General features: G+C 47.2%; 1 protein-coding gene across 5 annotated transcripts in view; it reads left to right on the top strand.

Annotated features, from left to right (window-relative positions):
- Tspan33 (tetraspanin 33) overlaps positions 1-25501 on the top strand; it is a 31051-nt gene that overhangs the window by 1211 nt on the left and 4339 nt on the right. The window contains exons 2-9 of one of the 5 annotated variants that reach the window (XM_057789422.1): positions 11253-11472; positions 15283-15340; positions 15902-16029; positions 16336-16410; positions 19099-19194; positions 21833-21961; positions 22317-22478; positions 22669-24752. In XM_057789422.1, coding sequence (XP_057645405.1) covers positions 11308-11472; positions 15283-15340; positions 15902-16029; positions 16336-16410; positions 19099-19194; positions 21833-21961; positions 22317-22478; positions 22669-22770 — 915 coding nt within the window. In that variant the 5' untranslated portion in view covers positions 11253-11307 and the 3' untranslated portion in view covers positions 22771-24752. Of the gene's footprint in view, positions 1-11252; positions 11473-15282; positions 15341-15901; positions 16030-16335; positions 16411-19098; positions 19195-21832; positions 21962-22316; positions 22479-22668; positions 24753-25501 lie in introns of those variants that run through there. The other 4 variants (XM_057789431.1, XM_057789449.1, XM_057789440.1 and 1 more) reach the window with 4 other exon arrangements.

The following is a 25501-nucleotide window of genomic DNA, read 5'->3' as shown; positions in this document are numbered from 1 at the left end:
GCTCATCAGAAAATATTAGCCGAGTCCTGTTTCACCGCTAGAGAGTGCTTGGGCCCCTCTGGATTTGATACCAGAGGGAAGTCCTTCCCCCTCTCCCCATCCTTCTGGCAGCTCCTAGCACACCAGAGCTGCAGTCCCCCTAAACCTATCTTCCGTGCCTACCTCAGCCTGAGACCAATAGTTCAGATTTGCGGGAGGGAAGAACAGTGGGTCTAATCTGTTTCCTAGGAGAAGGAGCCGACCAGACATCTGAGCGGCTGTGGGAAAGGTTTCACAGGGGCCATGGTGTGAAGTGCAGAGACAGAATACATAAGTGTTAGCCTGTTGGGACAAATGAGAGAAATCCCAGAGGGGGGTGGTGACAGCTCACTCTCAGCCCGCATACTCTTGGGAAGACTGAAGTTTGGGCTTCTATCAAATTCTTGGTTTTACAATTAGGATAATAATAATAAAAAAAAAAAGTAGCAGGCATCCTGGAAGACTTCCACATTTTACCCGGGAGGAAGCGCAATCACAGTGATGGCCAGTGTCTTCACCAGGGTCCAGCAGCTGGTTAGCAGGCCTGGACTGGTGATTTTCTACTGAATCTGCATGCTTGTCAGGGAGGCCCGTGGCCCAGATGGCAGCTACTGTAGCCTGTGGGGTAACCAGTCAACCCGAGTTCTCATGGCCTGGGTTCTGCTTTCCTGAGAGGTTTGCAAACAAGAAAACCCCTCACCAGCACACTTCAGGGCTGAAGGGTTATACTGATGGGGAACTCCCCCTGCAGGGGTAAGTACCAGAGGCACTACCTTCAAGTGGGTCCTCCTTGGATGCCTCTCTCTTCTGTCACCCTCAGGTCAGCAGCTGGCGCATCTGCCACTCATGTCCTGGAACATTTTCTTGAACTGTTATGCTCTACTCTCTTTTATCAAACAAATAACTTTGGGGGGTCACAATCCAGCAGAGAGCCAGGGTCCTAGGCCCATTTACCTTGGTTAAAATGCTTCACGAAGGCATTCTGGCCATCCACTCACACAGGTGACAAAATGCTCTCTCACCTTGGGTAAACGTAACCCTGCCGAAAAACTAAATAAACTAAAATAAAAAAAAATGCTTCATTCAAAATTAGAGGCTATCCATGTTAGTACTACTCCCAGATGAGGGCAGAACCCCCTTTTGGCCTACTGCAGACACAAAAGGTTGGTAGCTCTAGAGATAGCATGTGGAAGGACAAGAGCCCCAGTTTCTTTCCGGCTCCTACTTACTGTGTGACGCTAAGCCAACATATCTGTCTCTCTGTCCTTAATCTTTCCTCTCTAGAGGAGGAATTTGTCTATTTCTGTAAGCTATGTATAGAAGAATAAATCACTTTGGGAACCACTTTCTCTCGTTAAGACCTGGGGCAGGATCTAAGCGTGAATCTCTCTGTGTCTTGGTCCCTGGGACATTGGCCTCCCTAAGGGAGGGTGAAAGGGGAGGTACTTTTCAGGCATTACTGATTATCACTTCTCTCCCAGGCCCAGAGCCTCAGTTGTACCCCACACCCATGCAGCTGTCAGTGAAGGACAACTTCCCCAGCTCCGAGCTTGTCTTTGTTCCCGTCCCCTTAAGGGACTGGTATGTGATGTCCCTTGTAGGCTTCCCCTATCCTAATCAAATTCCCCTTCTCTGCATGGAAAGCACCCATGGCCGGGACAGTTGGGCCACTTTGCAGGCAGAGTACATGCATCTGTCCAGCTCCTGGGGAGCTATGTAGGGGTGCTGTTTGTATCTATGCCTGATACACATTAGGAAGGTGGCCAGCATCATCTGGGCTCACATTCAGGGATGGTGGTGGCAGGGGCCACCTCTACTGCTGCAGGAGCCCTGGCTCTCAGGGCATTTGGAGTCTGATTCGGAAGGCTGATGCCTCCCTTGGAATCAGAATCAGTCTCTCCTGTTTATATTTCAAATCTCATTTCCTCTTTGGCCTGGAAGCTCTGGTTTTCTCCCCAGAATCAGGTTGCTGGGTGACGGATTGTTGGGTTTCCATGGCCTGAAGTAACTGCTCCAAGATCCTAGAAGTTGTATTAAAACTCTTTAGAAGCAACTGCCTCTCTCCACCTCCCTGTGTCGGTCACCTCTGTGCAGAGTTAAGACAGTGCCGGGGCAGTATCAGCACAGCTCCGCTCCCTGCTGGCCCTTTATCTCCACGTAGGGCAGCAGTTGGGGTGCTTACTTGGTCCCTTCTTTTCCTTCCCTCACTGCAGTCATGTGCTTATTTATCCGTCTCCCCATCTAGACTCCTGAGGGAAGAGACTGCTGAGTTCAATTCTGGATGTTTTGTTTTTGCTTTGTTTTTTTTTTTTTTTTGTTGTTGTTGTTTTGTTTTGTTTTGTTTCTTTGTTTTTGTTTTTGAGACAGGGTTTTGTTGTGTAACAGCCGTGGCTGTCCTGGAACTCACTCTGTAGACCAAGCTGGCTTCAAACTCACAGAGATCCTCCTGCCTCTGCCTCCCAAGTGCTGGGATTAAAGGTGTGCGCCACCACCGTCCACCCAGCCAGTTCTGGATTCTTAGTACCTGGGGCAGGAGTAGAGGTTGATGGAATGTTTGTTGCCTGAGAGAGCAGAGCTTCGTCAATGGACACACAGTGTCTCCTCTCTCTCCCTCCCTCCTAGACTCGTTCTGTCTCCCTCATAGATTTACCTGCCTGACAGCTCTCCCTTGAGTCGGGTCAAACAAAAGTGACAGCCATGCCCATGGGTAGCTCCTTAGAGCCACATGTGGTTGCCACCCCCAGCATCTGGATTTCTTCTCTTTATCTGTGGCACATTTAGACCCCTTTTCGAGTCTTCCATAGGCCAATCCCAGCCACTGGTGAGGACTCTTAAAAAAAAAAATTAGAGCCAGGCAGTGGTCGTACACGTCTTTAATCCCAGTACTCGGAAGGCAGATGTAGGCAGATCTCTGTGAGTTCGAGACCAGCCTGGTCTACAGAGTGAGTTTCAGAACAGCCAGGGCTACATAGTGAAACCCTGTCTCGAAAAAAACAAAAACAAACAACAAACAAACAAACTAACAAACAAACAAAAAAAACCAAAAACCTAACCAAACAGAATTTTTTCTACCATTGTAAGCTCTCAAATTTGAAAAGAAGGCAGTATAGTCTCCTGAGAGAGAACAGAGACAGGGAGAAGGTTAACATGCTTAACGCTTCAGACCATGGTCAATAGGATTGTAGTTGTATTGTAAGGATTGACCTAATACTACCTTGTTATCAAAATGCCATTTTGTACTATAGGGCAGTATAGCCATTACACAGCCTAGAGAAAGCTTAGGAGATCTGTTGGTTTTGGATCCTAGTTATATGATGATGCATGTTGTTTCAAAAACCCTTTGGAATAAATGTCATGATTTGAATGAAGAAGTAGCACCCATTATAGTCCACTCCCTGACCATTATTTTTAGAGTCTTCCAGACACTGAGAATCATCCCAGACCATCTGTGGCAATGTGACTTGCCTCAGAAGCCAGGAGGAGGTGACCAGACATCAAACCTATCAAAATCCTATAGTGCTGGAAGGGTCTTTCCATCTCTCCTGATAGACTTTCCCACCTCCTCTTCTCCCCCACATTCATGAAGCCAGCAGGCTAGGGAAGCATCAATAAATTAAGCAATCAGATTCTTGTTTTGTTTTTGAGACAGGCTGACTCAAAGTCACTATGTAGTCAAGTCTGACTTTGAACTTCTGATCCTCCTGCCTCTACCTCCTGAATGCTGAGATTACAGACAAATTTGTACCACTGAGTCTAGCTTCTTTCTGATTTTTTTCTTTTCTTTTCTTTTTTGAGACAATGGTTTCTCTATACAGTCCTGGAGGCTGTCCTGGATATCCATATTTTTCTCTCTTCTCTCTGTCTCTGTCTCTGTGTGTGTGTGTGTGTGTGTGTGTGTGTGTGTACCTCAGGTATCTGTCTTCACCTTGTTTAAGACAGGGTCTCTTGGGGCTGGAGAGATGGCTCAGTGGTTAAGAGCATTGCCTGCTCTTCCAAAGGTCCTGAGTTCGATTCCCGGCAACCACATGGTGGCTCACAACCATCTGTAATGAGGTCTGGTGCCCTCTTCTGGCCTGCAGACATATACACTGACAGAATATTGTATACATAATAAATAATTTAAAAAAAAAAAAAAGACAGGGTCTCTTATGCTGCCTATGCTAGGATAGCAGGCCTTAGAGCTTCTAGGATTCCCTTGTCCCTGTCTCCCATCTCACAACAGGAGTTCTGAGATTGTAGACACTGTGCCGCTAAGTCCAGCTTTTTACATGGGTCTGGGGATTTTAAATCAGGTCTTTGTTCTGGGACTAGAAGTCCTTTGCTCACTGAGCCATCTCTCCAGCTGCTCTTTCTGATTTAGTGAGACAGGCCTCAAACTTACAGAGATCTTCTTGCCTCAGCCTCCTGAGTGCTGGGATTATAGGCATGAGTCAGCATGCCTAGCTTCAGATTCTTTAAAAAAAAAAAAATAGAAATGCCAGATTATCGAATTCCTGTAATCCTATAACTCAAGAAACTGAAGAAGTAGGAGGATCATCAATTCAAGGCCAGAATAGACTATTCTGAATTCAGGATCAGCCTGCCCTGCTACCAGGCATATTCCAGGCAAGCCAGAAGCACGGGCACATAGTAAGACTTTGTCACTAAAGAACAAATAAGCTTCAAACCACATAAATGGTGGTAAGAGCCATCACATCGTGTACGTTTTCCTATCTCCCCTAGAAACTCCACTGGTCTTTTGTTTGTTTGTTTAAATATTTATTTATTTATTTATTTATTTATTTATTTATTTATTTATTTATTATGTATACAATATTCTGTCTGTGTGTATGCCTGCAGGCCAGAAGAGGGCATCAGATCTCATTTCAGATGGTTGTAAGCCACCATGTGGTTGCTGGGAATTGAACTCAGGACCTATGGAAGAGCAGGCAATGCTCTTAACCGCTGAGCCATCTCTCCAGCCCCCACTGGTCTTATGTTAAGTAGAAAGTTAAATTTTCAGCATCTTTTAGAAGGAATTTTTAAAATGTAAAATTCTTCTCAAAGTCTTAGTAACAGACTGTCAGACTATGAATTAGGCTGGTCATTCTAAGACCTTGAGTTTGGATTGGGGTTGGGAGACTTCACTGTGTAGCTCAGGCTGCCCTTGAACTCATGGCAGTCCCCTTGCCTCAGCTTTCTGAGTTTGGGGACTCCAGGCATGCATTACTATGTCCAGCAACCGTTGAGTTTGAATAGTTGTACTGTGGGAAGCTCTGGTGGACTTCCCTTCCTCATGGGTTCCTTGGAAGTGCAAAAGCAGCCACGATCTGAGGAAGACACCAAAGGGTCAGCCACAGACATAATGAGGGCGAGCCCTGCGGACGCCTCCATCCCGTCAAGGTAACAACGTCCAGTTCAGAAGGAGCGAGCCAAGAGCCCGTGCCAGCATCCGCGGTTCTGGGATGACCAGCATGTGAGGGTCTTGGGAAGTGAGGGCTGGGCCCTGCTTTGGTCTGGGAGGCTGTGATTTCCTCCATTCCACCCAGAAATAGGATAGAAAATCTGAGAAGCAAAGGAGAGACTCCTTCCTGTCTCCTCTAAATAGGTCGGAGTAACTGCTTTGGCTAAGGATTGAATCTGAGACCTCGGCTCAGGGAAAGATTTGGATTTCCAGGCAGTGCAACAGCTGTCTTTTACCATCAACCGCAAAGACGCTAAGGAAGTGGCAGTGAAATCACACACACACACACACACACACGCGCGCACACACACACACACACAACTGTCTGCAGATGGATTAGGAAATGTGGAGCCACCAGGCAAGGCCCGTGTTTTCTCTTGGAGGGTTCTCTGACTGGTAGGCCCTGCTTCTTCATGCCATGTCTTCCCTTTCAGGGTGTCACTTAGAGAGCCCTCTGAATGTCCCCCTAGGCCTTGCTGGTACCCTGTTATTTTCTCATGCTATCTTTTCCCCCTCCCTGAGCTCTGCCTACTTCGGAGATTACCGGCTGCTCCAGAAGGTAGCCGAGGGCAGCTGTTCTTCCTGTCTGATGATAGCCCATTGGAAATGTGCGCATGCGCGTGGGGTCCGGGGTGCCTGTGATACAGAGATAAGAGGGCGCCGGTCCTGTGGCTGAGGTCCTAAGGCTCTGAGGACTAGAATAAGTTCCCATCCCATCTCAGCCTCACGACCTGAATGAACAAACTAGCAACGCCACCTGAATGCCGTGAACCTCAGCCCTGTAAAATGGAGATACTAGTGCCCTCACGGTTGGGATGAGATAGCATGTGTAAGTGTAGTCTGGAGCGGGCAGAATGGCTCAGCAGATGAAAGTCTCTTTCTCGAAATTTGGTGACCTGAGTTCAGTCCAGAACATGGAAGGAGTGAGCCAACTCCTTAAAAGTTGGCCTCCAGTCTCCATACGTATACCGTGGCATGAACATACATGTGTGGACACACATACAAATAGGTGAATACATAAATAAATGTAAAAAAACAAATGAAGTTTAGTCTGGTGCTAGCTCTTGGCACTCACAGAAGGGAGCGCTACTACTGCCCGGAAGCGGCTGGAGGTGGAAGGGCCTAAGGTGAAGCCTCCTTCAGGGAGGAAGGGAGCGCTGTGTAGATGGGAATGAGTCAGCCTCGGACTTAAAACTGGTTTGCTCACAGTCCCACCATCAGCCATAGAAAGATGACAATTAATGATACTAATATTTTGTAATGATTAATATTTTATGTTTTACAAAAGCTCCATGCAGGGCTGGAGAGATGGCTCAGTGGTTAAGAGCATTGCCTGCTCTTCCAAAGGTCCTGAGTTCAATTCCCAGCAACCACATGGTGGCTCACAACCATCTGTAAAGAGGTCTGGCGCCCTCTTCTGGCCTTCAGTCATACAGACAGAATATTGTATACATAATAAATAATATTTAAAAAAACAAAAAACAAAAACAAAAGCTCCATGCATGTGTGTAGCGTCTAGGAACAGGGCCCTGTTCTTATCTCCCAGGGCCTCCTCAGGGTTTGGCAAGCCACCAGCTACCAGTTTGCCTGTAGTCGTTGATACTGAGCTTCTGTGTTCATTGCCTCAACCTGGGGTCGTGAACTAGTACAGTACGGGCTAGAACAAGACTTTTTTTTTCCTTCCATATATCCAATCATGGGTGTCCTTTCCTAATTTGCAAGAGAAGGCAAAATAGTGGGAAGAATTTTCTGTTTCCTGTTTTCTTTTTGAAAAGAAAACAGGTCAGTGCCTTAGCTGTTAATCCTCTAGTCAGCACTGGAGAGGAGGCCCAGTAACAATACTGTAATGGAAACAAGGAAGATCTTTATTCAGAGTACTGCCTGTGTTGTTTTATGACATGCAGAGACATATATTCAATAGCATATTATGTTAGTAAAGTGTTTCTTTCTATCATAGAAATTAGTGTCCTATGCGTCCTCAGAATACAACAATACCTATATAATATTCCCATCAAAAAATGTGTAATTTACCAGGTGTGGTAGCAAATGCCTGCACTCTATGCACTTGGGAGGCCAGGGGAGGAGTGGAGGGGGCATAGGCAGCAACAGTAGTTCAAGGTCATCCTCAGCTGCACAGTAAGTTTGAGGCAAGCGTTGCAGCAAGATCCTGTTTTAAAATGTTACCCCAGCTTGCCTCCTAGCCTCTCTCCAGCTTTTCCTAGGGACCCCCAGTGATGACACTGGCCTGGGGTGCAGATCAGTACCTCAGCCCACATCAGTGACGCTTCTTCTGGCGGTCGATGGCGATTAACACAGAGACCACAACTAGACCGTGTGCAGAGAGTGAGGGACTGAAGCACCGGGTTCTAAATGGGATGCTGCCATCAAATCCCTCCCCTCAAGATGCAAAAGAGGAGGCAGAAAGACTGTAAGAACCAGCGCTAACAGAGGACTCCAAGGAAACTTCAGGACACAGCAGGGCCCGTATATATGAACTCCCAGACTGGCAGCATGCATAAGACCTGTACAGGTTCAAATCCTATGTGGTCCTGGCACGAAGAGGGTGAAGTGGATATTGGGGCCCCTCCCCTAACAGGAAAATTATCTGCAACTGATACCCACTGGTAAAGGGAAGCCAGTTTTCCCCAGTGGAATCTCACTGAGTATATGAACCACAGTTCAGAACAGGCCCCGTGCCCAGGTGCAGCTGACCAGCACAAAACTAATCCAGTACTGTTTTTGTGGGTGTTTTGTTTTTGCTTGTTGGTCTTTTGCTAGTATTGACTTTTGGTTTTGTGGGGGTTTTTTGTTGTTGTTTCTTGAGTTTCTTGTTTTTCTGGGGTTTTTTGTTGTCCTTTTGAAACGGGGAGAGAGAGAACATAACATTGGGTGGGAGGAATTTGGGGAGAGGAAAAACATGATCAAAATACGTTATGTGAAAAAAAATTCAATAGAAGATGCTACCCCAAAAAACTAAGTTTAAAAACTAAAAAAATTAATTTTTTTGAGGGGGGCGTTCAAGACAGGTTTCTACATGTAGCTTTGGAGCCTGTCCTGGAACACACTCTGTAGACCAGGCTGGCCTCAAATTCACAGCGATCCACCTGCCTCTGTCTCCCCAATGATGGGATTAGTATGTATCACCACTGCCCGGTGGGTTGATTTTTATTTAAATATTTTCTGCCTTTATTTTTCCTCATTTTGTGTGTATGTGTATGTCTAGGTGTGGGTATTTGTGTGTCACAGCACATGTATGGGAATCAAAGAATAGCTTGCCAGAGTTGGCGCTCTCCTTCTACCATGTGGGCCCCAGGACTTGAACTCAGGTCCTAGGCTTGTTGGCAAGCTCCTTTTCTCCCTGACCCCTTTCACCAGCCCTTATTTAAAGAGGCTTTTTAAGACCGGCTTTTCCATGCTAACGTCAGCATGCTGTGTCTGTTGCACCAGTGCTGTCCTGCTCTGGACTTCAGTCAGGCTCCCTTAGACTCCCTACCTCTCTCTTCCAGGATACTGCATCACATTTGGTTGCCATATTTTCTTCCTCTTGGCTGTGACATTTCCCAAACTTGTTTTTGATAGCCTTGAAGGTTGCTGAGGGTCTTTTTGTAGTATTTTGTAGACATCTCTGTATTAGAACTGCCCATTATCTTGCTCATGGTGTTCGTGGGGTTGTGGGTTTTGAGGGGAAGACCACAGTGGCAAAGTAACGTTTTCCTCACTTTGTATTATCTCAGTGATTCATCACCGTCATCCCTCTTGCTGCTGACCTTGATGGAGGGCCTGAGGTGCTGTGGGTCGGTTTCCATGGTGTGTAATTGCTTGTTCCTCTTCGGTGCTGTGGTCTTTGGGGAAAGACTATGCCCGGTGCACACTTAGCAGCAAGGAGCTGTGTTCTACCTCTTTGATACCTACGTTTATTAGCTATTGTCTACTTACTAAGTCCTTTGTTTGTGTCAGTAAAGATGCACAAATAATCTATTTTATACTGTGGATCATAATACAGTTAGTTTTTATTTTTAAATTACGTGTATGTGTACGTGCATGTGTGTATGGCTGTGTGTAGGTATGTGCGTGTGAGGGTAAATGTCTGAAGAGAACAGAGGAGCTTTCAGATCCCCTGGAACTGAAGTTACAGGCAGTTGTGAGTCACCGAGAGTGGTTACTGGGAACTAAGCCTGGGTTCTCTCTTCAGCCCCCATGCTTATTTATTTTGATGCTTAAGTTTTTCTAGCTTTGGCCTTTGGTGGCTCATTCACTTGGTGCCTGTGTCTCACCAATAAGTGAATTTTTACTGTGGTGTGTGCGTGTGCGTGCGTGCGTCTGTGTGTGAGTGCCCATGTGGAGGCCAAAGGAAGACACTGATTCCCTCTACTGTTCTCTGCCAGTTTCTTTGATATAGGGCCTTTCATTGAATGTGAAACTCTGCACTTCGACACAGCTGGCAGATCAACAAGTTCTCCAGTTATGTGCTCCCCAGTGTTGGGGTTACAGGCACACTTAGCCATACCCAGCTTTTACGTGGTGCTGGGATCTGAACCCAGGTCCTCACGCTTGCATGACAAATCCTCTTACCCACTGAGCCTTCTCCCCTGCCCCAGTTTTATGGCTGAATACTTTCTTACTTTCTGACTCAACCTGTTCGATGTTCTTCGTAATACATTTCTGCTCTGGTCCTAAACTAGCCCTTCCTCACTGAAGCCCAGGGGATGACCATTTTCATTCCAAGGTGATAACTCACTGTATATAAGAATATATATATATATATATATATATATATATATATATATATATGCACATTGGTGCATACAAATTATTTTATATCATTTGACTGGCAGCTTTTCAGGAGTATAAATTTGCGTAAAAGCTAGACTCAGCTATTTTGAAAATGGTACCTAGCTTTTAAAAGTTTCTAACCAGGCTTCATTCTATCCATTGTCTGAAAACCCACTCTGAGAAGAGCAGTGACTTTATCTCTGTCCTCCTGAAAGGAAGTCATTATTATGGAGATTTTGTAGCAAAGACTGATACCCTAGAAAGATTACTAGAATGAGGTAGGAAATTGCACTGGGTTCAGACGTCGCCGCAGCATCCGTATACACTTGACCAAATGTCCCTTCTGCTCATTAGCTTCCTCTGTATTTAGGGGTGAGTGTAAGGGTCTGGTTCTGAAGTTCTGTTCAGCTTTGAAATTTGATGCTCTTAATATCGGCAACACTCACCTTGCCATGGCAGCAGCTTTGAGGGATCCAGGGAGGGAAGTGAGGGCAAGAACAGAAGTGTGGGAGATAAAGCGGTGAGATGCAGGTCTGGAGAGCTCCGAGAAAGGGCATCCTTAGTGATCACGTGAGCTACTAATAATAGTCAAGCCTCAGTCTTGATTTTAACGTAACCTAGCTCCAACTTTACATTCCTGGTTGGCTGCACTTTAGATTTCAAAGTCCTCAAGCTGGCTGCCCTGTGTGATCACCTGGAACTCTTCCAGAACTATGCTTGCCTAGGCCTCCTTGCCAGAGATTGTAAACTATTTGGTTTGCAGGGCAGTGAGGACATTAAAAGTTGAGGTATCTCCTCCACTCCCAGGTGCCCAGGTGACTCTATGGCAGGTGGAGTTGTGAACCATCGCTCTAAGTTACAGATGCTCTTGCTTTCTCTCCAGGATAACGCACAGATTGTAGGTCCTCACAGTACCTTATACTAGCAGCTGATTGGTTGGATTTGAACAGTGTATTGCATCCTGTCTCCCCAAACTTAATGCTTAAAATAACACAAATTTGATCTCTCACATTTCTAGAGGTCCAAAGTCCAAAACCAGCTTCCTTGGGCTGTCATCAAGTGTCAGCAGTGCCATGCTCCTTCCTGTGTTCTCTGCGGGAGATGACCTTTCCTGCTCCAGCATCCGAGGCTGCCTACATCCATGGCACCGCATCCATGGTTGGAGTGATGCGGTCCATGGTACCTCCACTGCTCTACCTCTCTCTCTGAACCTGACCCTCTTCCTTCCTTCTGATAAGGTCTGCTTGTGATCATGTTGGGCCCTGGGGGGTAATCTTTGTCTCTAAATCTTAAATCACATTTGCAAAATGTCTCTTTGGCTATGTAAGATAATATATTCATAGATTCATAGAATTAGGACATTATTGTTTTTGGGGGATGCTATTCTGCTTACTCTAGTAGACAGAGCTACTGTTGTAATTACAGGCCCATGGAGAGAATTAAGTTGCCCTATGATATGTTGCCGCTCTCCCCTCCCTCCCTTTCTTCTGTTCCTCCTCTCCCCTCTCTCTTGTTGAAATAAGGTTTCATGTAGCCCATTCTGGCTTCCAACTTATAACATAGCCAAGGTTGACCTTGAACTTCTGAGTCTCCCGGTTCTCTCTCCAGAGCACTGGGATTACGGCTGTGCACCATCACACCTGCTGATTTGATCCCTGTACAAAGTTATCCAGTCTAGAACATTTTAGCATGCAAGGAGACTGGGAGCAACAGAAACACGGAATAGATACTTGTTTTTAATTCAGTTCATAGTAAAATGGTACTCAGAACTGCAGTTATGTGTAGCGACGAGGGAATTGCATGCTGTACTGGCTAGCTGTGTGTGGCAACTTAACACAAGCTAGAGTCATTAGAGAAAAGGGGCCTCAGCTGAGGAAATGCCTCGATGAGATCCCGTTGGAAGGTGTTTTCCCATTTAGTGACCATTGAGGACCCAACCCATGATAGGTGGCGCCATCCCTGGGCAAGTGGTCCTGGGTTCTATAAGAAGGTGGGCTGAGTGGGCCAGGGGAAGAAAGTCAGCAAGCAGCTCCCCTCGGTGGCCTCTGCATCAGCTCCTGCCTCCAGATCCTGCCCTGTTTGAGTTGCCTGTCCTGACTTCCTTCAGTGATGAGCAACAATGCTGAAGTGGAAGCCTAATAAACCCTTTCTTGCTCTTTGGCCGTCATGTTTTGTCCCAGCAATAGAAACCCTAACAAAAGGCGCGTGCACGCGTGTGTGTGTGTGTGTGTGTGTGTGTGTGTGTGTGTGTGTAGGTCAGGGGATGGTTTTGTGGAGTAGGTTCCAGGTACGGCACAGCAAGTGTCTCTGCCTGTTGAACCATCTGCCGGCCAAGGTGTGGTAAGTTTTAAAGGTCAGAGACATTTACTCGTACTGTCAAAGGACCCTTCCATACCTGGAGGCGACTGACCTATGGTTTTCCTACCTCGCCTGGCCATGCTATAGGAAGAGTCAGCTGGCACCTCCAGCTCCACATTCGGCTCTGTAAGCTGTCCTGTTGTTCTGGGCAGAATATGAAGGCTGATAATATATGGAGCAAAGTGAGGAAGGGCCAGGTTTCGGTTGTGTGTGTGTGTGTTTGTGTAGACAGGGTTGTGGATGCACAAACACAAATTTGGAGGCCAGTTGGTAATGCTGGGCATGAGTCAGAGGAAGGGCCAGATGAAGGAGCAAGGAGAAAGAGCTGTGGATTCACAAAAAAAAAGCGTTCCAGAGACCTATTTTTAATCCAGGATTAGCCATTAACTCACTAAATAATAAAGAATTTTCAGAAATAAGTGCCAAATGAAAACATACCTTTTCCACAGAGGACTAGTTTGACTTTATTACCTGTCCTGGGGCCCAGTTCCCTTCTTTCATGGAAGACCCCTCCAAATGGCCCTTTCCAGCTGATTCTTGTCTTGCAGAATGTGGGGGTCTAACTGCCATGCCCTTCCTTACCGAGTTGGTCAAGTCCCTGCTACTAAGAACTCTCTCTGCCAGAGCTTGGCCTCATCTATTGCCATGGTGACAGTCAGCTGCTGCTTAGCACCAGCCTGGAAACAGGGCTTGAAGCTGATCAGGGAGCTGTGGCTACCAGGCACTCTTGGAGGTCCAGGGATTAAAAGCCTCTGGGGACCTTTAATGGGTTTGCTCTCACAGGGAGAAGCCATGACATTTGTCAGGCCTAGGTTGTATTCTTCCGCGCTGGCACCGGAGTCAATAAAGATTCCTTGCCAAGGTAGTGTCAGGAATCACACACACTCCTGCCTTTTGTGTCCGTGTGCATTTTATCCTTGGCTTCCAAGGGAGTTGGAGAGCTAGAGCCCGCATCTATCTGCCTGGAAGCCCTGCCTTTTGATGCAGGTGGGTTAGAATTCAGACTTGCACAATCCCTGTGTGATCACACTGGTGATGGATATTTAATGTCGGAAATTGTGTTAGGTGCTTTCCAAACATTATTTTATTTAACTCTTACAAAAATATTTTTTTCTGGACTGGCGGCATGAGTCAGCGGGTATAGCTCAGTGCCAAGCCTGACAACCCGAGTTAGTTCCCTGGAAGGAAAGAATCAACTCCTGCAGGCTGTCTTCTGACCTTCGTGTGTATGGTGTGGCGTGAGCCCATACATACGCAAATGAAGAAATGAGTGCAACCATTGAAATTAGCTTATTTTTATTTATGTGTATGAGCATTTTGCCTGCATGTATGGAAGTTGCCCTCAGAAGCCAGAGAAAGGGACCAGATTGCCTGAAACTGGGGTTACAGGTGTTTATGAGCCGCTATGTGGGTGCTGGGAACTTAACCCAGGTCCTCTGCAAGAGCAAATGCTCTTAACTACTGAGATATTTCTCCAGCCCCTAAAACATTTTTTAAGATATAAGAAATACAAGTTCAAAGCCGGGCGATGGTGGCGCACTCCTTTAATCCCAGCACTCGGGAGGTAGAGGCAGGCGGATCTCTGTGAGTTAGAGACCAGCCTGGTCTACAGAGCTAGTTCCAGGACAGGCTCCAAAGCCACAGAGAAACCCTGTCTCGAGAAAAAAAAAAAAAAAGAAATACAAGTTCAATGGGGCATAGTGGCTCATACCTTTAATCCCAGCACTTGGGAGACAGGTGAGCAGATCTCTAAGTTTGAGGAGTCTGGTATACAGAACAAGCACCATTACAGCCAGGGCTACACCGAGAAACCTTTCCTGGGGGTGGTGAGAGAAGAAACAAAAAAAAAGAAATATGAGTATTCATTTTTAAAGTTTTGGCTAGAGCGATGGCTCGGTGGTTAAGAAAGCTGATTGCTGTAACTCAGAGGACACCTACAGTAAGCATTTCACAGACACCTGTAATTCTAGTGCCAAGGGATCCAAGGATCACCTACGCCATCTTCTGGCTTCAGTGCGCATCCACACAGACACAAATAAAAAAAAATTTTTTTTCCTTTGAGGCAGGCTCTTGCACTGGAACACAGGCTGACCTCGAACTCTTAATTCTCCATTTCGGCCTCCTAAATGCTGAGATTGACTGCCATAAACCATCACACCTGGCTCTTTGTCCTTAATTCCAGCTTCACATGCAGGAATCAACTGAGACTCAGAAATTTGTCCTAAATAGGGTTAACTATCTGAATCTCTCAGAAGGCCATGCTTTGTTTCAACTGTGTGTGTGTGTGTGTGTGTGTGTGTGTACGCGCGCGCGCACGCGCGCATGCATGTGCATGAAGTTCTGATGCTTGTGACCGAACCCAGGCCTTGTGCTGAGAGTTATACCCCCAAGCCTGTCTGGAAGCTTGTGTTTCTAATCACTGTTCCATTCTATATGAAACTTGTACTATCTTAATTTCTGCACCTGTGAAATGGGGACACTCTCTGTCTCACGAGATAATGGTGTCACAGAGAATGAAGGAGCCGGTACTGGGGATTTCTCGCGGAGGTAAAGCAGCATTCGCATCGTCACTGGGGGCAGGCACCCGGACCCCAGGAGAGCTGTCCTCCCTGCCCTCCTAGCAGGATTTTCATTGTGTCCAGAGCTCTCTCAATCCCAGTCTCAATCTGACTCCTTGCCTCTTCCCACAGGTCATTTCCATGGTCATGGTGGCTGTGGGTGTCTATGCCAGGCTGATGAAGCACGCAGGTGGGTTCCCCGACCCCCTCTGCCTCTCACACTCTCACTGTGCCCTTGTTTGCTTCTGCCCTGGCCCTGGGTCACTTCGGACTGGCGGTTCACTTGGGCGTTCCTGATCCCCCGTCCCTCTCCCAAGATCTACCTACCCGTGAGCTAAGTCTTGGAGAGAAGTCTGTGGAAGCAGAGAGCAGTCAAGGACTTTGCCCTCCCTAGCTAGCTTACCCTGAAGTGACTCAAGCTGGATTCCTCTGCGGAGTCTCTAGGAGTCCACCCAGCTGTGAGCCCAGTGTCATTCTAATTCATCTCTGGAGTGGCAGTGCGGCCCCCACCCCGCTCCCGCCATCCCGCCTTGAGCCTGTTCCCCAGTTCCTGCGGTTACACGCCAGGACTTCTCTACACGCTTTCTGTTCTTCCCTGGGAAAGGTCTTGCATTCTCATAATCATCACCAGGGAAGGAGACTCCCCTAAGTGCAGGAAGAACAGTGTGGGTACACCCCTCCCGTCCCATCCGTTCCTGGGAGCCCCCTCGGAGGGCACTGGGCTCCAGCTGAGTGTCAGCCTCTCTCCCAGAAGCAGCCTTGGCTTGTCTGGCGGTGGACCCTGCCATCCTGCTGATCGTGGTGGGTGTCCTTATGTTCCTCCTCACCTTCTGTGGCTGTATCGGATCCCTTCGCGAGAACATCTGCCTTCTGCAGACGGTGAGTGCGCAAAGGCTCCACAGAAGGGCCTCGCTTTCCTCTCCCTGTGCCTTCTGAACCGCTCGGCCACCGTTCTGTCGCGTGCTACCTTCTAAGTGCTGGCCGCTGCTCACCGCAAAGTGCTCTGGGTGACCCAGCACAGGGTGGCCACCTCTGCGTCATTGTCCTGGAGGCAATAGCCTTTGCCATGCTGGAGGGGGGTGGGGTGTGGAGAAGAGCCTAGCTGCCTCTCAGTACTCTGCTTGGCCCTGGAAAGGGCTGTTTCCCTGAGCAGTGACTGTCTCTTGTCTTGCCTGTGTGCCACAGTTCTCCCTCTGCCTCACCATCGTGTTCCTGCTGCAGCTGGCTGCAGGCATCCTGGGCTTCGTCTTCTCAGACAAGGTAACACTGGGAGCCTAGAGGCCTCTTCAGTACCAGAGGGAGGAAGGGGAAGTTCCTACTCCTGATTAATTAGCCACAGCACTTTCTCCCCTGGGAAGTACCAGCCTTTGAAAGGTTCCCCTAGGGATGAATAAGTGGCCTTTAACATCAACCTCTTTAAAGAGAACCTCATGATAGTAAGGCGTTTTCCTTTGACAATCCAAGATGCCATTAGAGAAGAAAATTCTATAACCATGAGAGACATTAAAATAACCTGCAAACGTGAATGGTAAATGACTGAGTAGAACAGCCATCAGGACCGTAGACTTGAAGAGACTCTTAATCAAGAACTGTTTATTGAACTAGATGCATAGGCAGAGGGAAGGCTAAGCCTGGTCTGAACCCCGTTTCTCACATTTGGAGGTGGGCTGTCCTGAGGCAACAGGCCTCATTTAGAACCAGCCTTTCCTTTAATCCTAGCACTGGGAAGCCAGAAGCAGGGGATCTCCATGAGTTTGAGGCCAGCATTGCCTATTTAGTGAGTTCCAGGCCAGCTGGGGCTACATAGCGAGAAATCTGTCTTTTAAGATAAAGGAAGACAAAAACGTAGGTAGGTGTGGTGGTGTACACCTTTAGTCCCAGCACTCGGGAGGCAGAGGCAGGGGGATGACTGTGAGTTTGAGGATAACCTGGTCTGTGTAGTGCATTCCACCTAGTGAGACCCTGTCTCAGAAACCTGGGTGACTGGGGGTGGGGAGAACCAGAATTCCATTCTCAACTGACAGATAGTCAGCAGGAATAAAGTATAAGGCTGTGAGATAAAATCACAGGAAAAGAAGCCAGGTGTGGTGGCACATGCCCTTTTAATCCCAGGTAGATCTCTGAGTTCCAGGCCAGCCTGGTCTACAGTGAGTTCTAGGACATCCAGGGGTACACAGAGAAGCCCTGTCTCAACACACGAATACACAAAAATCCATAGGAAAAGTAGTTGAGCAGAAAGAGACCATGATACGAAATTGTGAAACTGAGTAGTCTTGAGCTGATCTGTAGCTGGCAAGCCTTTCCTTCTGCCTTAATAAAGAAGATGCATCAAGTCTAAGGAGATGCAGTTTTCTTGTGTCCACTAGGGGTCAGTGTCTCCGCACAGTAAGCTCTCCTAAAAGCAACACAAAATTCATTTCTTACTGGCACTAGTCAATAGATATTTTTTTTTTTTTTTTTGATTTTTCGAGACAGGGTTTCTCCGTAGCTTTTTGGTTCCTGTCCTGGAACTAGCTCTTGTAGACCAGGCTGGCCTCGAACTCACAGAGATCCACCTGCCTCTACCTCCCGAGTGCTGGGATTAAAGGCGTGCGCCACCACCGCCCGGCTGTCAATAGATATTTTGAGGTACTGGTATGCAGAGGTAGACAAACCCTGCATTATTTTGAAAGCTAGTTCTGAAAAGCAGTGACGTCAGGATCAATGTTTCCCTTGCCCACCTGAGCCCCAGAGTGGATGGGTCCTGAAAACCAACTGCCTTCCCTTGGTAGGTCAGATTTCAAGGCCGATTCAGATTAAAAATGATCTGAGGGGATATGACCGTGACCTTTGGTAGCTGCCCTAATTTTGAACTTTAGTCTGTGATTTGCCCCCGCTCTTGGGGGGAAATTAATGACCGCCTCGTCACTAATACCACTTAGTGACCAAGACCCCTAAATTAGGCTTTCTCATTGGTATTAAAGAGCAAAGAGCATGAGTTTTATCTCTCTAACGGTCAGGCTCTCCCCCTTCATCCTGCATGAACAAGGATTGGAAGCTTAGCATGCCCTCAGTCACCAAAGCTCGCAGGGCTTCTCATTAAATTTATAAGGTCTTTGAAAGGTAAAGTACAAAGTGCATTTGTGACAGAATGAGGCTCGCTGGTGAGTTAATGGCCCACAGGATGTGATAGAAACATCCAGTGTGTAAAAAAGGAAGCCAGAATGGGAGACAGTGACAACGATTAAGTTTGCTGGAAAGATGGGAGCTGGTACTTAGGTAGGGACTTAGGGTCATTTGGCTTCACTAACTTTAGTGGCTGTCAGTGAATACCCAGAATGGGATGGGAGAATGCCAAGCCTGTGCTAATCTGTTAGAGCGTGGCATAAGACTGGGAAGGGCTACCCTGGGCCTCCGACCACACTGTAGTATGTATGTACGGCAATGCCCTTCTGCCCTACAAATTGTGCTGTGACCATAAAACAGGGAGAAATCTGAAAAGGAAAGCAAAAAGACAAAACAGTGTTATATAAATTACTTTTCTGTTGCTGTGATAAGATACCCCGACCAAGGCAACTTAGAGAAGAATTTATTGGGCTTACAGATCCAGAGGGGTAAGTCTGCCATGGCAGGGGGAGACAGGGCAGCAAGCAGCAGGCATGGTGACAGAGGTAGGGTGCTGAGGACTCACGTCTTGACCCACAAGGAGGGAAGAGAGTGCACTGGGAATGGTGCAAGGCTTTTAAACTTCAAAGCCCACCCCCAGTGACACACTTCCTTCAACAAAGCCACATCTCCCACATCTCCCAAAACAGTACCACCAACGAGGGACTGATATTCAAACATCTGAGATTAGGGGGCATATTCAAACTGCCACAGATGCCCGTCTGTGTTTACTGTTATTTCTGAAGGAATTAATAAATTATGGATTAATCCTGTGTCCTGATTGCTTCACTGTGTCTCTGTCAGGCTCGGGGGAAAGTGAGTGAATTAATCAACAATGCTATTGTGCATTATCGAGATGACCTGGACCTGCAGAACCTCATTGACTTTGGCCAGAAGAAGGTACCAGCCAAGCTGTGTGGTCATCCAGTGTCCTGGGGGGTAGGGGCTAAAAGTTACGGTTGTCCAAGAAATGTCTCACTCTGTAAGCCTGTGGATGTCTTTTACTTGCGAAGTAAAAGAAGGACTTTGTGGGAGAAGCAGATACTGTTAAGAGTATAATGGTGCATATAATTTACATAATCTACTGCTTATTTAAAGAAAAGGACAGAAAAGACTATGTGTTCTTATTTGCAAAAGGATTCTAGAAGAATTTTTAAGAAATCATTGTAAGGGGTTTCCTGTAGGGGAATGAGGAACTACATATTTTATTACATATTACATTAAAAATTGTGAGCGGGGCAGTGGTGGCATACGCCTTTAATCCCAGTACTCGGGAGACAGAGGCAGGTGGATCTCTGTGAGTTCGAGGCCAGCCTGGTCTACAAGAACTGGTTCCAGGACAGGCTCCAAAGCTACAGAGAAACCCTGTCTTGAAAAACCAAAAAAAAAAAAAAAAAAAAAAAAAAAAAAAAAAAAAAAAGTGACCAAATATACACAACCAAAAATACCATTTTTGTTTGTTTGTTTTTCTTGTTTTTGTGAAAGTAGGAGCAGAACTCAAAGCCTTGAACATCATGGGCAAATACTACAACACTGGGCTGTGCCCACAACCTAGAATTTGCCATTTTAAGTATTAAAAATATTTACATTAGCTGGATGTGTTGCCATAACTTGTAATCCTCCCTGCTTGGGAGGCTAAAACAGTAGGATCAAGAATTCAAGGACAGCCTGAGTAACTTGTGAGACCCTGGGGTTGTAGCTCAGTAGCAGAGCACCTGGTATGGGTGAGGTCCTAGGTTCAATCTCCAGTATAGGAGGGAAAATCACATTGTATGCACCCATTGCTAGATTCATGACAGAACTGTCCTGTTTTTGTCTGTATGGCAGTGCACGCCATCCCTTGTGCTAGGGCAGTGAAAGCAGGAGGATTGAGAGTTCAAAGCCAGATTTGACTACATACTGTGTTCCCGGCCAGCCTGGCTGCAGGAACCCTCATCTCAACAACAAAACGATACTCTTCAGTCTAGTGGGATGGCTGAGAGGGTAAAAACCTGACTGACAAGCTGAGTTTGATGCTGGAGCTGCAGGGGAAGGAGAGAGCTAACTCCCAAAAGTTGTCATCTGGCCTTCACATATGCACTATGGCGTGTGTGTGTGTGTGTGTGTGTGTGTGTGTGCACGCACAGACACACACACAGACACACGCCAACAATTTAAAAACTAAAACCACTTCATTTTTCCCGACTGAACTGTGCCCATTAAATATTTTCCATTTCACTCTCATGGAGGCAACCACTATTGAACTTCCTGTGAATGTAACTACTTTGGGGGCTTCATATGAATGGAATTATGCAATACGTGTCCTTTTGTGACTGATTTCTCTCACTTGGCGTGGCTTCAAGTTTCATCTATGTTGTAGCATGTGCCAGAATTTCCTTATTTTTTAAAGGTTTTATTTATTTCTTATGCAGTGTTCTATCTGCGTGTATGCATGCATATCAGAAGAGGCACCAGATCTCATTACAGATGGCTGTGAGCCACCATGTTGTTGCTAGGGATTGAACTCAGGTCCTCTGGAAGAGCAGTCAGTGCTCTTACCCTCGGAGCCATCTCTCCAGCCCCCAGAATTTCCCCTTTTTTAAGACTAAATAATACTCTTCGAATGACTGCCTTATTTTGTTCAGTAGTGGGTGGACATTTGAGTCTCGTCCACCTTGTGGCTATTCTGCGTTATGCTGCTGTGACTCAAAGGGAGATTTGGATGGAGGTGTTTTCAGCTCCACTGCTGGTTGTCTCTTCTGGACTTTTGACTTTAGGATTCAGTTTGCTTCCCTGGAGTATTTGTGGACTTGTGATATTGAAGATTTTCTTCTTGGATTTTTTTTAATGTCAAGTTTTTCAGTGTGGATTTTATTTAAATAGTTTTTCTTGGTAGTGCTGAAGTGAACCAGGGGTCACACAGTCTAAGCATATTCTCCATCACTGCGCACCCCAGTCTAGCCAGAAACTTAAGTATCTCCTTCTGTTAGGCTATGTTTTATAGGGTTGTAAACGCAGAACCTTCTCTCAAGAGGTTATACCTGAATGAAATGTACGATTGTGTGTGTGTGTCTCTGTGTGTGTGTGTGTGTGTGTGTGTGAGCTGTATGCAGTTGGAGTATCAAGCACTAACTAATAAGACACATGAAGAATTAAAAAGAGAATTACTTCAGGTGAAAGCATCCAAGAAGCTTGAGTTCATAGATGTGTTTAGAATAACTTGATGTTACAAATGAACCCCACTGGCCACCTCAGTGTGGGGAATCGGGGAATCTGTGTTTTTTTTTTTTAATTTTTAAATTTTTTTAAATTTTATTTGATTTATTGTTTTTAATTGAGCTATTTATTTTCCCCACTCCTCTCTCTTCCTCCCCTCTCCCCTTTCACCCTCCCCCCTCCCCCTGTGCTCCCAATTTATTTAGGAGATCTTGTCTTTTTCTCCTTCTTAGGCGGGTCCATATACTTCTCTCTTAGGGTCGTCTTTGTTGTCCAGGTTCTCTGGGGTTGTGGACTGTAGGCTGAAGCAGTGATTCTTAGTCTCTCTGTGGTCTTGTTGCAGTTCAGCTGCTGCGGAGGGATTTCCTACAGAGACTGGTCTCAGAATATGTACTTCAACTGCTCAGAGGACAACCCCAGCCGTGAGCGTTGCTCTGTGCCTTATTCCTGTTGCTTGCCCACCCCCAATCAGGTGAGCAAACACCCTACTTCACTTCCTCCTGGGAACACTCCAAGTTGCTTCCTGATCAGCAAGGCTGTTATGGTGACACTCCATCCCCCTAATTTAACCAGTTGGTGTGCAGGGTGGCTGGCAGATGCTTGTGTTCACCCCCGCTGTGGGGTCACGCTTGCCTTTCACTCCAACAGTCCACGTGGGCTTCAGAAGAGGCAAGTCTGAAACGGAGCATCGGCCAGGGAGTTTGGAAAGGAGTTCTGCAGTAAGCAGACCTTCTCTGACAACTTAGGGAGTTGGGAAAGTTGGCTCATTTATCAGCCAGTGTTTCCTGGTGTGGGAGTACCATTCGGCTTCTCAACTTTTCCCTCAGGCAGTGATCAACACTATGTGTGGCCAAGGTATGCAGGCTCTTGACTACTTGGAAGCCAGTAAAGTCATCTACACTAATGGCTGTATTGACAAGTTGGTCAACTGGATACACAGCAACCTGTTCCTACTCGGCGGCGTGGCACTAGGCCTGGCCATCCCACAGGTAACTTATCCTGTCCAACGTCAAGGTTTTACAAACTCTGCGAAGGCTGTCATTTGTGGAGGAATCCAGGGATCAGTTGGGTACCGACATGGGGTGAGGGCAGGGGTGCTTGCTGCCCTGGGAAGACTAAACCAGGGAAAGCCAGACAGTCCCTCTCTGCTGAGGGCCACGTCCATTCTGCCCCTTGCAGCTGGTGGGAATCCTGCTGTCCCAGGTCCTCGTGAATCAAATAAAAGATCAGATCAAACTGCAGCTCTACAACCAACAGCACCGGGCTGACCCGTGGTACTGAGAAGCCTTCCCATGCCGCCTAACTGTGGTGATGGGCAAGCCTCATGGACCAACAGCAGAGGGGACTGAGAAGGGTACCCTATGGAGATTTGGATTTCAGCCCCCCAGCAACGAGGGCCCAAACTCCAGAAGACAGGGCACAAGATGGCTCAGGTCTCAGAAGGACGTGCCTCACATCCCCCATCCTAGCTTCAGCATTGTTAGAGAACTATTTTGTCCTGTTTCTAACCTTGAACATTTGGGTTTGTGTTTTGAAGTTTTGTCTGGTCAGCGGTGTGTGGGAAGCAGCAGTGGTACGTACAGCTATAGGGATACTAGCTGCATAGCTTCCCCAGGCACAACAGACAGCCCTGTTAGGGCTGCTCTGGAGCTAGGTGGACATACTTAGAGTTTGCTGCCAGGGCGACCTGGCTGTGGAGACCAGACACTAGCGGCCCTGCCTGGAGTCCAGTTGGCATAACCCCAGCTCAGGAGGGGAAGGGAGTGGAGCAGGCAGAGGGGAGTGAGCCTGGGGGTTGCATGGGGACAGCTGGGTATATGGGGGTAGGAGTGGAAGGGGATATGTTTACCAAATGCTTGCCCTGCCACCCTCCCAGGTACTCAGAGTGAGCTATATCCTGCCCCTCCTTCATTTCCATGGAAACATGGCAGCAAGGGCAAGGGGTACAACAGCAGCCAAATTCATCCCCACCCCCTTTGCAAAAAAGTTTGGAACCATGGCCCCTATATTCTGCAGTCGGCAGAAGCCGGCCTAGCCATACATGCCCTTGAATTCCTCTCTGTCTGGCCCTCCCTCTCCAGCAAGTGGGGTTTTCTTTAACTTGGCAAAAGAGTGGTAACACCCTCCACCCTCATCCCCCAGCACCAGAGCTCAGTGTTTCTACAGTGGAAGAATCAGGAATCTGGCAGAAATGGCAATAAAAGTTTGTTGACCTGGGCTAAGCTGTCCTACATCAATTTTCCATTCGGGCAACTAGAAGAGAAGGGACCAGACCGTGGGCCCTGCCTCCTGGAGGAGACTTGAGACCCCTAAGTCACACAATGCCTCCCTGTGCCTCCACATGCCCCATCTGTCTACATCAGGGTCGCACTCTCCCGTCTAAATTAGGTACAATGATTTCAGGTGCTGATCTAAAGAAACGGTGTCACTTTCTCCCAAATCATTATCTTTGTTTTTGTTTTGGTTTGTTTGCTTTTTCTCGAATGACAGCGGGTTGAAATTTATTTAGGATGGCGTGTGGAGTTAGGAAAGAGCACTCGACATGATAGTGGAAGGAGACTAAGGGAAAGGCTCGGTCCATCCTCCGTCTTTATCTGGAGGAGCTGGGTCCTGGCGGCCAGCCTCTATTAGGGAGGACTCAACAAGCCCTCAGCAGTGTGTGGGGCTTCCTCAGGCTGGAGCAGCTTGCGAGGGCGGGGCTCGGCTCGGGGCGGGGCGGGGAGGCTCTGCTACATGGGTGGTCCCCACACCCGTGATCTGGGGACCTAGGAGAGCATCGACCCCTGCAGCCAGGGTCTTGAATTGGGGGAGTCTTTGGCCTGGCCCAGGGGACTTCAAGAAAATCCGTCAGGTTCTAGGAAACAAAAGCGTTGGGGGTGCCTCCCGCCCCTAGGGTTTCCTCTGCCAACCTTCTGCGCCTGTGAGGGCTTTCCAGCAGGCGTCTGGGGCCTAGGCCAATGTTTAGCGCCCAGCTTGAAACAACGGGAAGAAGAAATAAAATCATCATGCATATAAAATCACGAGCAAGAGCCTTTTTATTCCGAAAGAGAGAAGTGAAAAAAGCTCTTTTGTGGTAAGATGCCATTCTCCAGGAGTGCCCAAAACATGCATGTTATCCTTTTCTTCTTCCAATGATACGGACCCACAGAATGAATCTTGAGTTAGGAACTGGGGTGGTGTGTATTTGCCAGTACTGCGGCTTTGAGTAGCTCACCGGCGGTGAGGTTCGCTTGGACTACAGACCAGTTTCTCCCACTTCTGCCAGAGCCCCAGATTTTAAACCCAGTGAATAAAAAAATGTTCAGAAACACAGCTCAACGACTCTGGCTAAATTCAAGTTTGTGCTCCCCCCCTCCCCCCACTCGCCCCTTTGCTAGGAGAGAAAATGTCTCCTGGATTAAGCAACTTCTTTGTGGTGAGGGGTTGTTTGTTTGCCTTGTTTGGTTTTTGGGAGAGGGCTCTGGTGTAATAAATAGCTCTGGACCAGGCTGGCCTCAAATTCAAAGAGATTGGCTTGCCTCTGCCTCCTGAGTGCTGGGACTAAAGGCGTGCGCCATCACTGCCCAGCTAAGGACAGCTTGCTTGCTTCTTTTTATTTCTTTCTTCTTTTTTATTTTTCAGTTAAATTTCTACATACTCCTAGTAACTTTAATAACTTCAGTCAATCAGGAGGGCTTAACATTAATATATTGGAACAGCTGATCAAATAAAAATTAAGAATTAAAAAAAAAAAAAAACCAAAGGTGAGTGAGTATCCAGTGGGGATTCGTCACTGACTACGAGGTCCTAAGGAACCCGCAAGACCAGCAGTTGGTGGATACCTGACTGGATGGTATAGCCAGAAAAGTGCCACCAGGTTCACACCTACAGCTAAGCGGAGCTTCTTTTATCTGCCACCACCTCCCTCCCTTTCATTTCTAAGACAAGGTTTCACTGGCTCAACATCATGTAGACCAGGCTGACCTCAAATTCACAACGATCCACCTGCCTCTGCCTCCTATCTCTTTCCTTT

Source organism: Chionomys nivalis, chromosome 1 (genome assembly GCF_950005125.1).
Source record: "Chionomys nivalis chromosome 1, mChiNiv1.1, whole genome shotgun sequence".
Lineage (NCBI taxonomy): Eukaryota > Metazoa > Chordata > Mammalia > Rodentia > Cricetidae > Chionomys > Chionomys nivalis.
This window is presented reverse-complemented; position numbering and strand designations above follow the sequence as displayed.